The 19,176-nt window shown below is 38.9% G+C and overlaps 1 protein-coding gene across 7 annotated transcripts in view; it reads left to right on the top strand.

Moving 5' to 3' along the window:
* Nucleotides 1–19,176, top strand: part of LOC124110751 (MAP kinase-activating death domain protein-like) — a 194,843-nt gene that overhangs the window by 159,118 nt on the left and 16,549 nt on the right. For 5 of the 7 annotated variants that reach the window (XM_046470131.2, XM_046470132.1, XM_046470130.1 and 2 more), the window contains 5 exons: nucleotides 7,563–7,670; nucleotides 8,690–8,854; nucleotides 10,413–10,485; nucleotides 10,894–11,000; nucleotides 14,670–14,742. In XM_046470131.2, coding sequence (XP_046326087.1) covers nucleotides 7,563–7,670; nucleotides 8,690–8,854; nucleotides 10,413–10,485; nucleotides 10,894–11,000; nucleotides 14,670–14,742 — 526 coding nt within the window. The remainder of the gene's footprint in view (nucleotides 1–7,562; nucleotides 7,671–8,689; nucleotides 8,855–10,412; nucleotides 10,486–10,893; nucleotides 11,001–14,669; nucleotides 14,743–19,176) is intronic. The other 2 variants (XR_006857326.1, XM_046470134.1) reach the window with 1 other exon arrangement.

Genomic DNA, 19,176 nt, shown 5'->3' with positions numbered 1-19,176 from the left:
TTGGTTGTCTTTAATCCAGTGTTGAGGTCAGAGGTAGATGCAGCTTGCTTGTTATTCCATCAGATGATCACGGTTGGACATGTCCTCCAATGGGTTCTTGTAGGTGGTCGTAGTTAGTTCCTGGACTCCGTGGTTCCGGAAACGATGATTCTCCGCCAAATTATCATGGAACTGTTCTGGGTGAACAATACCTTCCAAATGACGTGCTGGTTTTCTTGGGGAATTAGTCAGCAAAGAGCCAGAGTCACAGGAGACTAATCACAATTTTATTTACAAGAACAATTAACAATTTACAATATACTTAGATAATAACTGAGGGTGCCACAGAGAGTCGGTACACACTCTGGGCTGTGGGAGAGAGGTCTGCTTGGTAAGAGAGTCAAACCCCTTCTCTTTTTTCTCTCAATCTCTCTCTCTTTTTTAGTTGTCATGGTGACTGATTTACGACACCCATTGTCTGAAGAACATTTGATTGCAAAGGCTCATTACCCTGGAGCCATGACATCTATATGCTTTGAAACATTTAATTGCTGTTATTTATAAGATGCTAATCCTAATTGTTAATCCCCAGTTTTGTGTACATCTGCCATCCTGAACAGGATGTGCAAGTATGTCACTGATGATTTACTGTTTACATTTATATTTATTACTTACTAAATGTCAGGTGACCTTGGCTATATAAGCCTTGGTCCAGAGAGAGAGAGAGAGAGATTGAGAGAAAAAAGAAAAGGGGTTTGACTCTCTTACCAAGCAGACCTCTCTCCCACAGCCCAGAGTGTGTACCGACTCTCTGTGGCACCCTCAGTTATTATCTAAGTATATTGTAAATTGTTAATTGTTCTTGTAAATAAAATTGTGATTAGTCTCCTGTGACTCTGGCTCTTTGCTGACTAATTCCCCAAGAAAACCAGCACGTCATTTGGAAGGTATTGTTCACCCAGAACAGTTCCATGATAATTCATAAAAGCACTTGATGTAGATCTTATTATTATAAGATAACTTAGTATAAATGTTATCCCATGATAGTGGAATCAATGGAATCGGCTATAATTGATACTGCGTGTACCAGAACTGTTTGTGGAAAACAATGGCTTGATGATGAACAAGTTGAAACCTAAACAGAAGAAAGATATTTCAACGGCTCCAAGTCACAGAGGCTTTACATTTGGTGATGGTAACCTTGTTCATTCTTTTGAAAAGGTGACAATCCCTGTGAAGATTGGCAATACAGCTTGCAATATTGATACAGAAGTGGTAAATGCTGACATTCCACTGCTGCTTAGCAAAGCCTCGCTAAAGAAAGCAGGTACTGTGCTAGATCTTAGCAAGGACACTGCTAGGATATTTGATGAACCAGTCACTTTACAATTCACATCAAGTGGACAATACTGCATTGATATCCTGGATGATGAAAATAATGTGACTTTTGACAAGGCAGAAGAATTTCCGACCGTAACTGATGGTATGAGCATGGATGAACAAAGGTATTGACTAAGCTACACAAACAGTTTGGACATGCCTCTTTTGAAAGGTTAAAAAGACTCCTTAAAAGTGCAGGCACAGACAACAAAGAGACATTTGATTTGCTGCAGCAAATTATAGAAAATTGTGACACTTGTTTGAAATACAATAGACCAAGTCCAAAGCCTGCTGTTGGGCTTCCTCTGGCTACTGAATACAATGAGACTGTCACTGTTGACGTGTCTGAACTTGGACATAGTGTATGGTACCTACACATTATGGATGAGTTTACATGATTCAGTACTGGCTGTATTATGAGAACAAAGCAATCAAGTGAGTTTGTAAAACTATTCATTCAAAATTGGATAAGTGTACATGGAGCTCCCAAGAAGTTAAACAGTGACAATGGAGGGGAGTTCAAAAACAAGGAAGTACGAGATATGGCAGAGAACTTTAACATTGAGGTCAAAACTACACCAGCGTACAGCCCTTGGAGTAATGGTCTCCTGGAAAAAACACAACCAACCCCTTACAGAAATACTTCTCAAAGTCAGAGCGGAAAATCGATATGACTGGGAAACGGCTTTGAGCTGGGCTTTGATGGCTAAAAATGCTTTGCATAGTGTCCATGTATACAGTCCACATCAACTAGTATTTGGACAAAAACCGAATCTCCCGAATGTTCTCACTGATCAAGCTCCTGCACTAGAAGGCACTACTATCAGCGATGTTGTGGGCAATATATATCATATCACAGCACTTCACTCCACTAGAAAGGCGTTCATGGAGTCAGAATGTTCAGAAAGAATTTGTTGTGCACTTCGAAAACAAGTAAGGCTAACTGGAGATAAGTTTACCTCTGGAGAAAAGGTTTATTATAAACGCCCTGATTGCAGAGAATGGAAAGGACCAGGAACTGTGATTGGTCAAGACGGGGTGCTTGTTTTCATTAGACATGGTGGTTTAACTATTCAAGTACACCATAGTCGACTGCAGAGGGCAAAGTGTCAAGGAGGAGAAAGTGATCGTTAAATTGTGATACCTGAGAATATGTCAGATGAACAAGGTATTGATCAATGTAATGAGAATGATCACACATTGAAGAATGTGACAGTGGCCACTAGTCATATTCATCAACAACAGAGAGATGAAAATCATATTGGAGAAGATTGTGAAAGCAGATCGTTAGAATAAATGGAAACGTCAGATTTGAGCACATTAGGAAATGAAACTATCCAGATGAAAACTGGACAGTTGGTCAGGTACAAAGACAAAAACTCTGGAACTATTTATCTTGCACAAGTACTTGGAAGGGCAGGAAAGCTAACTGGAAAATACAAAAACTGGTATAACATAGAGTTTTGTGAGCCAGAGAACGTTATGGGAACAACAGCGTCTGTTGACCTCACCTGTGTTGACTTACTAGCTGTTAGTAATGCTGGAGATGGCCAACACAAAGAATCAACATCAACTGAAAGGTTGCATGAAAACAATAATGTTCAAGATGATAATGTCATGGTTTTGAAAATGTCATGGTTTTGAAAATGTGTGTTTTGAAGCAGCAAAATCCAAAGAATTGGATAGTTGGAAGAAAAATGCTGTGTATACAGAAGTCATTGATCATGGGCAGAAGTGTATTTCCACTAGGTGGATATGTACCGTCAAAGAGACAACAGATGGAATAGTTCCTAAGGCAAGATTAGTTGCTCATTGGTTCGAGGAGATGGATAATAAAGATCTACCAAGCGATTCCCCCACATGTTCTTCTGAGTCGCTGAGATTAATTTGGGCTTTGTTTTCTCAAAACAAGTGGAAAGTTCATTCTATGGACATTGAAACTGCCTTTTTACAAGGAAGCAAGCTGTCAAGAGACATACATCTTCGTCCCCCAAAAGAGGTCAGACAAAAGGGCATTATCTGGCATCTTCAAAAGTGTGTGTATGGGCTATCAGATGCCTCACTTTATTGGTACAACAAAGTATGTGAAGTAATGCGAAACGGTGGTGCTAAAATATCAGTTGTAGATCCTGCCGTGTTCTACTGGTGGAATGAAACAAATGTCATTGAGGGTGTACTTGCAAGCCATGTTGACGACTTCATCTGGGGTGGATCAGCAGCATATGAAGAATCTGTTGTACCACAAATTAGATCAGCATTCTTGACAAAGAAAGAGCATCTCAACGCGATTCCCCACTGACAGTAACAGAACTTAATGTTTATCGATCAAAAGTGGGACAGATACTTTGGGTTGGTAGACAGAGTGGACCAGACATCATGTTTGACGCCGGCAGTTTGGCAGCCTTCATAAAGAAGGCTACTGTGCAAGATATTATCAAGGCCAATAAGGTTGTCAAGAAGCTGAAGTCTGAAAAGGCTACCCTTCGATTCCAATTCCTGGGTGATGAGAATACCCTGGAACTAGTTGTGTTCAACTTATCTTACCATATTGTTTGTTGGAGAAAACGTTTTTTTCTCATCCCTTAGTTGGCAATCAAGGTGTGTTTGACGTGTAGTGAGAAGTACCTTAGCAGGGGAAACATTGGCCATGGCTGATGGCATTGACAGTTGTATATTTCTTGCTACATTGCATTCTGAGTTGACAACAGGGCATGCACAACCAGATGTATTACCAATCACCTGTGTTACAGATTGTCATTCACTTTTCGATGCTGTGAAATCCACAAAGTTTGTGAATGATAAAAAGGCTTAGAATGGAGATTAGTACAGTGATCCCTCGCTATTGTGCTCTTCGATAAAGAGCTACCTCGGTTACTACGGGCGGTAACGCAAGGCTCCCAAAAGTTATGTACATTTTTAATACTGAGAGTTTTACACAGACATGATTGTATTGTTGTTCGTTGTTCATTTGCACATAACGCTTCTCATTGCATAATCAACCGTTATCGCTGAATGGAGTTCTAATAATCTGTTTGAAAACATCTGCAGCAAGTCCCGGAAATACGATTGTTCTACTAGTTAACTTTTCACACTATACATCCTTTGATCTTAGAAGCGCATGCATGCAATAAAAGAGAACCACCAGTGAAGTTCATATTCTTAATTAGTGGGCAATCCAATTTAAGCGACACTGTCAACTCACATGTAGTTGCTGTCACAACAAGACGGTCATTCCTTTTGATTCGGATCAAGTAACCATATCAAACCAATTAATCTGGCTTGAATGTGTATCTATATTTGTATGAATGTGTATGAATGCGCACATGTAATAAATTCTAGTGCTGGTCAAAACTCTCATTTTCCGTATTTTAAGCAACATGACCAATCAATGCCACTGAAACATTCTGTACTTGTGTAATGAATTGTGAATGGCTCTTCACTCATAGCGTCTGTTACTACCATTATCGATCAATATTTTCATGTAAGTAGACTACCTTCACATTGAATGTGACAGTTAAGGCTTGTAAATAATAACAAACGGCGAAAACATAATGGATATATATATTTTTACACTATGAATCGTAAACAACTTGTATCATTGCAATGTGCGAGACAAGGCGAAGTTCGTGAGATTGGCTGAGCGCGCTCCCCCGCCTCCGCCTAGGTTAAACGGCTCATCGTCTATAACGCCCACCAATTAGTAGCGTTGTAGCGAGGGACCACTGTAGTTTTAAAGAACTCATTGAACAGAAACAAATCAAACACATCCTATGGTCTGGGAGTAAGCAACAGCTCGCAGATTGTCTGACAAAAAGAGGTGCATCCTCATTCACTCTGTTGAAAGTCCTTGATGATGGTGTGTGGCACGATTACAATTGAAAGACAGATGGCGTGTATCGTTATACATCATGTCCATGTTCTGTGCAACAATTATTTCTTTGGTGCATCTTATGTTATAATTTCCACATGTGAGTGGCAGACACCTACTCTCTCAACATCATAAGGTACGGGTATCGCCTCAGCTTGAGGACAATGGCTGGTACCGGAGCTGTGACTTTACCCAAGAAAACAACATCAATTGTTGGGGGCCAACAAACAGACCTTGTTGGATAAAAGATCCATAAAGGTTGTTCAGACCCCAGCTCTAACACCGGGGTTCTACTCTCCAGTTTTCTCCCATCTCATACCCTGGCTCAGGGCCAGCATCAATGCTTACAACTCGCTGATCAGCCTCGACCTGCAGGATGCTTACCTGCATGTGCCTGTCCACCCAGCGACCGGCAGTTCCTCAGGTTTGGGTTCCATGGTGTCCACCTCCAGTGGGCAGTCCTACCATTTGGCATTTGAGTGGCCCTGCAGCTTTGTACCCGCCTTATGAAGCCAATAGCAGTTCATCTGTACATAGGCGACTACATACTGAATCATTCAGTAGTGGCGATCATAAACCGTTAGCGTGACTTCACCTGCTTTATCAACTGGGTTGGATAGTCAACGAATCCCATCCTTCTGACTCCAATTCATCAGTGTACTATTTCAGACAGATCTATACCTAAGTTATCAGTGCCAATGGACAGATGGATAAAAATCTTATGCCATCTAGATCTGTACCCCGATCTGAAGAAACCCATCACACTTCACCAATGACTTGTGCTTCTGGGACTGCTTACGTCAGCTCAGGACTTGACAATCTGGGGTCAGTTGCAATTTCGCACATCCAACAGTTCCTGGTTCCTCACATTAGACGGCAGGACCCGTCCAAATCCATCACTCTACCCGCCCATCTCAGGACTCACCTCAATTGGTTGATGGTAGAGTCGAACGTTTAAGGTATCTCCTTAACAGAGCTGTCCCCAGCGTCACACCTATTCATAGATGCATCTCTGCAGGTGTTGGATCAACTGGGTCTGCGCTACCTGGTCCATCACATACCTGGTTGTCGGAATTTGTTGCCAGACATGTGGTACTTCGGTGTTTGCATCAAACTCTGTTAGACCCTCTCCACACAACATTAGTTTTACAACCTCACCAAGAAATTTTTTTTGTCTTGGCAATATGACTATGGTTGCAAGCGGTTGCCTCAACGATGGCTCAACAGTAACACAAACTCGGTCTTCGCCAGCCACTACCTGGACATACTGTATTCGACGTAATAAGCGCCCCGCTCTAATATTTGCTAATATATTGGCTAGTGAACAATCCCAATTAGCACCCCTTCCGATTGATCAATGTACACAAGACTTATTTATACACGTATAATATGCACTCGTGTGTTATATGCACCCTTAATTATGGGCTATTAATTTCTGGAAAAATATATCTGTCGTATATAAACATTTCAGGCTGTCAGCATAAACCACGAAATTGATCTTTCAACCAAAATAGTATTCTAATGATAGCCCCCTATTTCTAATTTTGAGAGCGCCCTGGGCGCTTTTTACGTCGAATGCGATATCTTAAGAAGTGTCAAGGGTATTTACAGTTTTAGACTGCTGGTTGTAGCACAGCAAGGGATCAATCCATGACGCAATAAAAAAAAATTACTCATGTCCAGAGCCAGCCTTACCCTACTCGCTTGTTTAGCAGGGTTAGCGCGTCTAAGCTATCATGGCTTGCTAACTCCGTTTTTTTACCCTATCACACGCAATTGTCTTTTACTGTTTGTTTATCTGGACGCACTCATTACATTTCCATGGACAGGCTTGGCTGATCAGTTCGTGATCTGCGGAGAAGAATTGCTCCGTGTGGCTGGCACGACTTTTAGTCGGGAGGGTCTTATTGAGATACATTATTGGAGGTATCCCGCCTCCATTCTGTCGAATACAGGTGCATTAAGGAGTAATGCAGGATAAGTTAAATATTTTTGTAAAATCTAGATATTTTTTATATTTGTATACTTATCCTGCATTACTATGTCTAAGGGCCCAGTCGTCCCAGACCTGCCTCCACACAATATTTTCAGACATTTTGCATGTGACGCCGTCTACCACTTCTGGTATGACGTGGCAGCTAGTGATTAGGAGAGTCCTGCTTCAGAATGGAGCAACACTTTTCTCTCTTCAGCAGGATCAATCACAGCTGCACTTTTGTTGAAAGGTAAGCAGAAAATGCATTAAGCAGTTATCTGTATGATAATAATAGAAATATAAAAAAAATATCTGGAGTTTACTAGGTTTGTAACTTTCTTCCTCTTTCCTCTTTTTCAGCATGGTAATGATATTGACCTGCGTCCTCTTGGCAGTCGGCAGATGCAGAAACAGTCTTTCACTGTTCACTGGGGTACTGACAACAGTGGTGACATGCTATTCATGGAGGTAGTTGCCCCTGCTTTCTTTTTGAACAGCCCCCTGCTTACAATGTTTGCTCAGATTTGAGCTCCACCACCGCCACAATTGTCTTTCTCAACAACACGCTTAGGATAACTGTTAGAGGCCTCATACATGACATATACCCCTGGAAAATATTCTCATCTACGACTGAATGACAATGAAGGTCAAGGTCAACCAATGTCCTTTTAAACAAACTTATTTGTGATTGGTATTTGACAAATCGTAAGATATCATTTTGGCCTGGAAACTTCATATTGTAGATCATAGATAAATGCTTAAAAGATGATTCCAAGCAGGAAGATAGATACATGTAGTATTTAAAGATTAAAAAATATATTTATTACAAAATTTAATTTTTAATAAACATTGTGTACAAAAGACCTATGACTCCCTGTAGCACAGCAAGAGAGTCATCTTGACAGTTTGAAGAGGCTTAACCAAGCCCTGATCTTTGTCAGAAACATAAGGAAACTATCAAGTTTGCTGCCATCTCTGCTATCCAGATAGTCTTTTGTTGTTTGAAAGACAGTGTTGAAGTTGAAAGAAACTTTTCACTATTCAGCAAAGAGCACTAAAAGGTGGAAGGAAACTCCAGTTTTCAGTTCCAAGAGGTTCCTCAACTTCGGCCACCACCACCTAAATTGGCTTTCTCAACCACATGCATATGACAGTCAGGTGTTTTAGACTTCCTACCTGATGTACCACCTGTGTAGCCATGAGTAACCTTTTGGATGACATTGAAGGTCAAGGTCACTCAGTATGAACTAGGCATAAAAAAAACTGATGTACACTGTAACTTGAGTATTTTGTAATCGAATTTGATGAATTTGTTTGCATTTTCAGCTAAATATTATTACATGTACAGTTTGCTTTAGTAAAAATGTAACAGCCTGACCAAGGTTGATATGACATGTCACTATTCTAAAGGATTAGTGCAAATGGATTAGTGCATTAGTATGAATGGTATATCTTCAAAGTTTAGTGCACATTGAACAATATTGCAGGTATGTGATGACTGCCTGCTGTTGCGCAGTGTGACAGGCACAATACATGACAGATGGTGGTTTGAGAAGCTTGTCAACATGACGTACTGCCCCAAGACAAAGGTTCTCTGTCTGTGGCGCAAACAAGCAGACAAAGTACAGCTCAACCAATTCTATACCAAAAAGGTATGTACAGTAAAGACATCTTACACAGAACCTCATTACATTCATTAGATCATGATAATGTCTCTGACTGCTTTGTAAAACCCCTGATACACAGACATTTTTTTCCATATATTAACTATGGTTGCTATAGTGGAAAGGGCTGGGACGACGGTAGTTGTAAACATTCACTCCTTACAGTGGAGCTCAGATTTGATGTGATAGCTCTATGCAGTGTGTTACGTTTTAGCATAAAGTTGGAGCTACTCTCAAGTGCAGAGTTTGTACTCCCAGAGAGGCACACACAATGACACTTAAAATGGGTGAATAAATGAATAAGTAAATGAGTAGATCAAATGAATACTACAAGGAATCGTTTTTTTCTTTTCCCCATTTTATCTACACCATCTCTGTATCGAACTTCACCGATATATATTGGGCTGATGGGTTGTAATGCGCAGTCACTAAACCATGAAGTTTTGGTTATTGAAACAGTTGTCATCATGGGAAGACACCACAGGAAGTGTGTATAACTTTCTCCTTGATTCAGCTACAAAGATGGAACTCTTAGTTTTGATGATGTCTTGCATTAGACATGTGTTTCCCAGACAAAAGTAATGACATTAAATTTGAAGTGATGTCATTACAGTGGAAAACACCTGTAGGGTTCTTCCTCAATACTTTACTGTAATCTGGCCTGAGGTTGTAGTAGGCATGCATTTTACAAAACCAAATATATTTTGTGACCAGCTGTATCTTTGCTCTGCTCCCATAAAACGATTTTGATATTGGCTTCAAGCTGTCCCATTGTGTTTTCCTTTTGGTTCCCCTATCCAAATATGCATCGCATTTATATGCTTAAGCAAAGTTTAAGCATGCTTAAGCATGCATTGTGACCTTACAATAAATGCAACATGATTCACTTCCTCAGACACTTGCCTTCAGATACAAGTACTTACATTTTAGATCATGCAGGTGCGATTGAGTAGCCAAGTGGTTAAAGCGTTTGCTCGTCACGCCAAAGACCCGGGTACAATTCCTGACATGGGTACAATGTGTGAAGCCCATATCTGATGTCCCCTGCCCTGCAGGAATATTGCTAAAAGCGGCATAAAACCACACTTTTGTGGCAGGCAGTTCTTTTTTTTCAACAGTCTGAAGCATAATTATGTTTTTCAAGAATTTTCGGGGACAATTGATCAATAAAGTCCCAGGACACCCCTCCACCCCCACCCCCCAAGCATAAGATACTTGAAGGCAAGTGTTTTAGAAAGTGAATCTTGTTGCAGTTTTTGAGAGCTTACAATACATGTACATTATAGCTGTGTCGGTAGTGCGGTATGGTCCAAATCAGGAATCTATTAGGAAAACAGCATGGAATTGCATGTAACTCTGTGAAGCATCAAGTCAGTATTAAAATTGAATATATATAGAGCTGAACAGAGGTATGGTTACCACAGCTATGTGGTGTATATATGATGATCAAGTGGCTGTAGTAATTGACAGTTCTGATTATTGATATGAATATCCCTTGGCAATAACCTGGTGGAGATGAAATATGCCTATGTTTTGTTGTGTTTAGTGCCGAGAGCTGTACTTCTGCGTGAAGGAATCGATGGAGAAGGCTGCAACCCGCAACACTGGGAAGCTGCCAGGTATAGCTCATCCTTTTGCCTGGGCCTATCTTTGTTGAGTGACAGCATGCATGTACTCCTAGCTGTTGTCACTCCAGGAATGCCACACTAATGGTCATTACACGGAACATATAGTCACATTCTAGTTTCATCCAACATTTGTGTACTTATGACTAACACTGAATGTACAGATCAATACCGTAGTTGCATTTACTGTGTGTTTATGATCTATAAATCTTTGCATCCATCAAAGTTTGAACATATATATATATATATATACCTTTTTATTTGTAGTGAAAATAAGACTTCTTATGTTTTCCTTTTTGATTTATTTGAATGATGTTGAACCACTAATGATGTTAAAGAGAGAAGAGTGGTGTAGTTGTGAGAATTGGTAAGGTTAATGCTGAGATGACTGGTACGCTGCAGGTCCTGAGCTAGGTGGGGAATTTCCAGTGCAGGATCTCCGGTCAGGTCAGGGAGGCCTCCTGCAAGTCTGCATGGAGGGAATAGGCCTGCTTCTTGCCAACAGCAAAGTAAGACACACATGCTAATCTAAACACCATGATAGATACACTCACTGTACAGTAGCAAAATGCCCTCTCAGCATTTACTTATAATGTGTCAATTTCACTCAATAATTAAGTAAGTAACTGCGTTATCTGTTTTCGGGCTGTTTTTGTTATTTTTTTAGACAAGAATATGTCTATGGATTCTATGTTTGTCTTGATACCAATAGACGTGAAATAAGGTCGATTTGATAAAGTTGCATTGAACGTAGGGAGCAAAGTGCCAGAGTGGTCAGTGGTCAACTTGAATTTGGTCTTTGTGCAAGCTGCAGGTCTTGTACTTCCTTTTATTGAAATCTACCAATGATCATCAAATCAATTGTGTATGAAGTATATGGAGGATAACTACAAAATGTATGTACCTTGATATGTTTTAATTTTACAAATGCATTATATATTTGTATATTATTAATATCATTGAAGAAGTTAATGAAAAAGTCCATTTCTGTGCATGAATTGTGCATTTTTGTGCTTGTCAGGATTCACATTTTTCATTTTACTGAAATGATGCCTGCAGCTTGTATATATTAGTGGTTTGGTGGATGTGCTCTTATGTTGTCATTCTCAAGTAACAGATTGTGTAACTTGTGAGAACAAAAGTTTAGATTATATTAGTTAAAGCATCAGAGCACATCCAAAATCAACTTGACATCATTGTGGATTGTCTTTTGTCCCTGGATTATCTCCTTTTATTTGTCATTCACTAAAAGAAAAGAGTTTTTTTTGCAAAAAACAAGTTTGGATTATATTTAAGTGCATTTTGAGGTTTTCCGAAACAAAAGGCAGAGCTTTAATGCTTCCAAAGGGAGACAATCCACAAACGTCCCATTCTGCTTGCTTATCCCCAGCTTAGAATGGCGAGTTATATAGGCTGTAGTTAGCGAAGGTAGTGCATGATTGCTAGAAGAAGTTCATGTTGCACATCTCCAGTAGACTAGGTGTATGCATGCATGCCCACATCCCAATATGGCAAGCTTGAGCAATGTGATTACATTGAACAGTTAAAGAGAAAACATTCACAATTATACACAACACATTTGTGAGTGCAGTTTATTTCTTCTAAGGAAAACGTTTCTTGTTAAGGTGCTGTGTACATAACTTGTCAACTTCTTGTAGTTCACACTGATATGAGCTTGTAGACAATAGTATCACTTATATTCTGTAAAAACAATCTGCTAGCTGTGTTTAATTTTACTTAAAATTGCAGTAGATTGTATTTGCAAGTATTGTGTATAATGTTTATGTAAACAGACTTTACAGATACCAGTGCACTCGTATAAGAAGACAAGGGTGCACGCTTTACATCATTCATATGGCTTTCCCAGATTAGCATGGAGTTCACAAAATGTGTGCCCAACCCTCCAGAACACAAGGGAAACACTCATGTACAACCAAATGTAAAGTGGAAAAGCTGTCAAGCATTTAGTCTGTGTATGTGTGCAGCATTTCTTGCTAAGAAACAATATGGTAGATATTAGAAGCAGATCACTATAGAGACAAGACAGTTTCCATATACACTCATTTGTTAATATGTGTTGACAATAGTTAAGAAATTAGCAAGAATCAAATCCTGAACTTGCTTCGTATATTTGAAATGAACTTATGTGAGACAGTGATATTTACTTGAAATATTTATATATATGTCAATATAGCAATAGGTAGCTAACAAAGTTCCATTTCTAGTTATAGTGTGTAGACTATTGGTCATTAAGACCTTTAACAGTGTCTTATTAACAGAAAAAAATACTTAATACTTTACCAGTGTTTGTTTCAGAGACCTCAATAACTGATAGAAGTATATGGGTCTTTTGTATGATGTTCAACAGTATGTCACACAAACATGTTGCATATTTGCATAATATGGAACCTTAACACAACATTTGTCCAAATTTGAAGTTGTCAATATTGAGACAGAAAAGTAAATTTCTAAAGATTCAGAACTGCTAATAACAAATAGTCTATGAATCCATGGCATTATTTTTCTTTATCTAGGATTTCTATAGTTTCCATTTTGGTTCTCTGACCACATCCGTTTCCATTCTTTGAACACTGAGAAAAACTAGACACAGTTAGTTACTGAAGCTAAATGGTAGACACCATTGAAAAAAGGGAGGCAGTATATGACCCCACTGAAATAAGACTTGAATCTGATTGTGACTTTCTGTATCTCCCTAAGCCAACTGTAGATGGGTATTATTATAGCTGCTGTGCACAACTTAACCTTTGTTTTCTCTCTCAGTGCTGAAGGAATGCATATGTTTGCAGCCATGTTTTGATATCTTTTTTCAACATTTTATACCTGCTAATTCCCCAGTACTGCTGTTGACATGACCTCTGTGCTTCTATCAGAACTTTTGAGATGGTCCCACCACGTCCTGAAGACATATCAGCATTGATCAGGCATACTTTGCAGAGACCTACAGCTTGGGGTTTCACAACTTTGAACAAATTAGAATTCATCCACACTCAAGTTTAATGCATTTATGTTGAAAGAGGTCATACAGCCTGGTGCATTACTACAGTGAAAACCGTTAAGTTAGAGCTGTGTCCCTCCATCCATTAGTGACATCGTGTTCCCCAGTGTAATGCCTGTATTGTACCCCAGCAGGCTGTAGCTATCCCAGTGTTTGTAGCATCTGTATGGCCCAAGATGTAAATCTGTTCATCTTTGTGCTAGGTCTCTGGAAAGTTCGACCTGAGTATTGAGTGCTTCATGCAAACATTGAATGGTGGTATATGTACCGTTGGAGTTCTATGGCTTTCTCACCAACCAGGTGGTGGCTCTCAATCGCCTCTAACAGCTTGTATTTTCTTTTCTTCTTACATCTGCTTTCCTCTGGGTGATTTCAGGAGATTGAGGTAAAAGACTTTGTGGTCCACTAGAAATATGCTGTCCTAGTGTCAATGCAGTTAGCGGCCATCTCTCAAGTTCCTTTGTTCTTCTCTACACTTTTGAGTTTTTGTTTTCATCTTTTGCACCCTTTTTCCCCCACATCTATTGCTATTTAGTCTGCTTTACATGTGTTTATCACAATGGAATTACATATGAACATTTTACTAATACCACTGAAGTTACCAGGCCTGTACTTACAGCATAGAAGCCAATAACAATGTGTAACTTGTTCAGTTAATTTCATTGTGGAAACATTGCAGCTAATTCCTGCATAGTGGTGTAGTTATTGACTGATGTGTGTAACAAAAGGTGAAATATTTGGAAAAGGACTCACTGTTTTTTTATGCAGATCATGCTTCTTTTTGTCAGTGGCTGCCTTGAGTTCAGTCCATCATGTACAAGAAACATGATGTGTTTCTATCAAATACATCTGTTAAAACTTCAAATTATGTATGATGTTCCACTTCTGATATAAAATGAGTATCTGCATCAACAAATCAGTAATATGAGATCCTTTTCCAAGCTGTGTTTGTGTGACCTGTGCGATGGTATGTTACGAGTCTGGACTGTGTCATGCATCTTGTGTGTTAGGAAGGCAGTGATCTCTGTTATCTTTGTGTTTTATTTCTCATCACCAACTATACAACAGACCGTCTCATCCACAGCCTTTGTTGTCTTCTCTCTCACTCTAGTAGTCCACTGTTTATTTGATGTTAAGTTGCTCATCCACATTTATATTTCAGTTCTTTATTGAGCTAACTCGTATCAGGAAATGCTTCACACAGAAGGGAGGCATTTTTGTGCTAGAAGAATTTGGTAAGAGATCAAACCAGTTCCAACACACTTTCTTCCATTTCTACATTTCATGTTTTATAATCAACTTCTATTTATATATATCCTTCTCTATCTTGCATGCTTGGTAATTTGGTTTTGAATGCCCTTTATTTTCCTTTGTGTCATTTATCTTGTTCTTATTCTGTCGATTTGGAATATTGGTTTGATACAATATTTGATACTTATTAAAGATGTTTTATTCATATTGATAGTGTTTTTTCTTCACAATTGTCCCAAAGGTATTGAATATTTTGCTACTATTCTTGCCTGAGAGAAACAAGGCAGATGAGAGCCTGCAGTGATGTGTGTTGTCAGTGTCTTTGTGTTGTCCTTGTTTTGTCTTCAGTCTATTGTCAATTATTCAGCAAGACACTTGGTACTTAAGACTGTTCATTTCTTTGTGACTCTTGTGAAGAATTATCACCATGGTAAATGGACATCAGTCATGCTTACATGAAGACAAATATCAAACCCTTCACTTTGAGATTTGCATGGTTAACGTAGATATTATGTAACCTAGAGTATATGACATAAATATCAACATCGTCAAATCTAAACAATGGATAAGGTATGAAGGAGCCGTTTCATGGAGAAATCCATTTTTAGAGTTGAATACAGAAAACTTTGAAATATTGGTTTCTAATATTATCAAGACAAGACTGTTATAGCTCACCTGAACTATTTGTCTGTCATGTCATGATTGTTATCGTTATTGGTCAACAAAGAATTACTCTTTCAGAAAAGAGCATACATTCTGATTTTTTATGCCATAGATTTGAGTCCAGCTCACAAGTTTTCAAACCTCATGGCCAACTTTTCCTGGTGTATATGTGTTCTATATTTTCAGATATTTTGAATAATCTATACTTAAAGTTGTTATTTGCTCATTAACAATGCCCTTAAATTCTCTCAAACTATGTTCTGGACTGTGAACTTCTCTTCTGAAATGACTGAACGGATGAAGCTGAAATTTGGTGTTCATTAAGGGTGTAAATATTGGTCAAGTTATCATTGCATTGTAATTGTCCATGGCCCAGTGGCAATACTTCAAAAGTTGAAATATCAATAATCAACATTGATGCAGTGCTACACCATCAATAAGTACTGTTAATCAATTACTTTTTCCAAAAAGAGACCTCAGTTGAAAAGCCTTTCAAAAAGCACTCAAAACTGTATGTCAGATAGAACTAAAAGATAATTTCATTAAATCGGTAACAACTTCCCTAGCTAAATAGACCCATGAAGATCTGGGGTAGAATAGATCTTCAGCAACCCATGCTTGCCGTAAAAGGCGAATATGCTTGTCGTAAAAGGCGACCAATGGGATCGGGTGGTCAGGCTCGCTGACTTGGTTTGAGGCATGTCATCGATCCCAATTGCATGGATCGATGTTCATGATATTAATCACTGGATTGTCTGGTCCAGATTTGATTATTTACAGACCGCCGTCATATAGCTGGAATATTGCAGTGTGCCGCGTTAAACAACAAAACAAACCGACCAACCTAGCTAAATATCAAGGTGAGCTACGGTGCTGTGGCATTATATTTGTCAGGAAAGTCACTGTTAAAACAGGTATGATCTGGCATATGTCTTTTCCTGTTCACTTTGACAGTGTTCCTAAATTCTCTCAAAATGCACTTCCTCACAGTGTGAGCATCATCTCATCAGAAACCACAAGACCGATGAAGCTGAAATTTCACATTCATGTTTCACCCAATGATGACATTCCCATTGTTCAAGAGGTCTGAATTGAAGTGTCGGCTTTACTGAAAAACCTATTATTCAGAAATTCGGTATTTGTTCAGTCACATATGTCCCGGGTTGATTTTTTGCAATATTTTAAATTTTGACCATGCTCTTAAATTTTGTCAAAGGCATATTGAGCTGAGGGAGCTGAACTTTGACATGTATGTGTGTTTTTTATGATGACATCACATTTTGTTCAAGTCATAAAATTTAATTGTTAGTTTTTAGTCCTCAATATTTATGCAGAAATTCTTTAGATATCCATGCTGACAGCAACATTTTTAAAGTGTCTGTCTTACCTGACATTTATACTGTGGACTGCATATTTAGGTGAGTGACAGTCCCTTGGCACTATTCTATAAGTATGCTCACAGAATTCTGATCGAATACTGTTCTGCCTGACATATTGTCATTTTTACCAATTATTCAGCCATTTCTTCTTGTATCATTATGAAATATTCACGCAGTTTATTTATGAAAACTTTTGTTTGTGCATGTTTTTGTTTTTTTCTTTTCTAAACCTTTAAGACTTACTTTTGCCAATTGTCCAGAAAAAGTAGGTGAGTTACGTGGCCTTGTGTCTCTGCTTAGCCAGTTAGGCAGTTTGGGGCATTCCCACCAATGATGACACCGGATTTGTTCAAATGGTTCAGATCCAATTCATAGTATATGTACAGTTAGTGGTTGTACTTTATTCTGAAAGGCAAAAGTTATTGTGACATACAAAGAACAACACAAATCTGTCATCACATGTTACTACGGTTGAGAGAATTATGTCACTTGGAAAAAATGATGCCTGAATGTACAGTAACAGACAGCCAATATGGAGAGTGCTCCTGACATGCAAATGAGTCTAGTGGGCTTAGAGGCAAGTTCACAGTCTGCATTGAATGTGTCCATCTTGTGCATAGATGTAGGCCTAAAAGCTAAGGGAATGGCACCATATATGAGGAAGGAAAAGCCAGAACTACTGCATTGTTGTAGAGGATTTAGATGATGTAGATGTCGCTTCATTTCATAGAACACATTCGATTGATGACAGATCAGGGGATTGTGCAGGCCATGGTGCTTAACTGACGCCTGCATCACCTTTATTAGAGTAACACCTCACCCACAGAAGAGCCTACTCACAATTGTCCAAGGTATTTTAAAACGGGTGTGAACACACACACAAATTTGATAAATAAATAAATAAATAAATACAGACAGATTGCATTTTGATGCATTGACAATGATAAACCAACTTATAGTTTGAGGATTTATTAACTCTAGACAAGCTAAAGCATAAAGACTTAAAATAAACAATGAAAAGTTGGACTCAGCATATGAGTATGTCTAACAGGCGAAGTTGAGGATTTTCTCCCAGAATATATATAGCCTTCAGATGATATACAAGTGGAGCGACAAACTGTGGACATCTGAATAGGCAACTTCTGCCCAGGTAATCTTTCCCAAGCGGTTAGTCAAGGCTATTAATTGTGCTTTTTAAGAAGCTTTCCACGTTTTAGCATTTTGGCTATAAACATAAGACCATCATGATAACATGCTATGTTTGCACTTTATGAAGATGTTTTATGTACCATAAAGGCACATGTGGTTTATTAGTTGGCGCTTAAACCTGTGGGATTTTAACATTTACTATACATAAGCAATTCATATACAAGGGATGTCCTCAATATGGAACCTTGTCACACCAGGGTAGCTCATTAACTTTGTTCTGCAGCACAACTCCACCAACATGGTCTGACGTTAGCATGGCCTTTCTGCAGCAAAAATTGTAAAACATATGTTTGCAAAATCTCATCTTGCATCATTCTATTTCATACAATCGAAATCATGCAAGTCTTTCCAGTAGCCCTTATACCATCCTAGATCATAATGCCACCACCTCCAAAACGACGGATAACAGTTGACATAACTTAAAGTACAGCTCAATGTGTGTAGACATGTGTCTTGTCATCGGATCAATGAAATATAGGGATCATTTTTGAAGAGGTACTTTCTCCACTGATTTGCTGTCTGCTTCATTGGTGATGTCAACATTTATGTTCTGTCATCAGGATTGGCCACTGTTGCCAGAGCTGCCATCTGGAACCTGTGTTGAACCATGATTCGAATCCATATGTCCCAACGGGGGCTTGTCACTGGTGGGCAGCCAGTACAGGGACATTATGTGACATTTTTGTCCTGTTAATAACGTTGCCATAAGTGCCACATGGTGTTCCAGTGGATATTGAATTGACATGTAGGGTCAAGCTGTGGGGTACATTCCTGTGGCCTGCCCTCTGTCATTTTCACTTTGGCATGTTGAAATCTGTGGAGTAATCTGCCCTTCCAAAGATTGCTTAGTTTGGCAGTGATATAAGATTGGATATCTTATGTATTTCAAGCAATTTCTTTTGAATATTTAGAAAATTTTATTTCTTGCAAAAAGAACATGCAGTATCAGCAAAATTTGGTTAGTTGCATTTCTTCAAGCTTTTTTCATAAATCTTCTCACTTGTTCAAATCCAAAAATGCATATAAGGTTTGTAAGTGAAAAAAGACCACCTCAGTGAGCTGACCTCACAATAACTTTTGCCTTGGAGCATATAAGTTCTCACAAAAGGCATGGCTTGTGTGACCATTGTCATGCATTGTAAACATCTTCTCCCCGGTAACCTCAGG

This window comes from Haliotis rufescens, unplaced genomic scaffold, assembly GCF_023055435.1.
Source record: "Haliotis rufescens isolate VD_foot unplaced genomic scaffold, xgHalRufe1.0.p SCAF_6, whole genome shotgun sequence".
NCBI lineage: Eukaryota > Metazoa > Mollusca > Gastropoda > Lepetellida > Haliotidae > Haliotis > Haliotis rufescens.
This window is presented reverse-complemented; position numbering and strand designations above follow the sequence as displayed.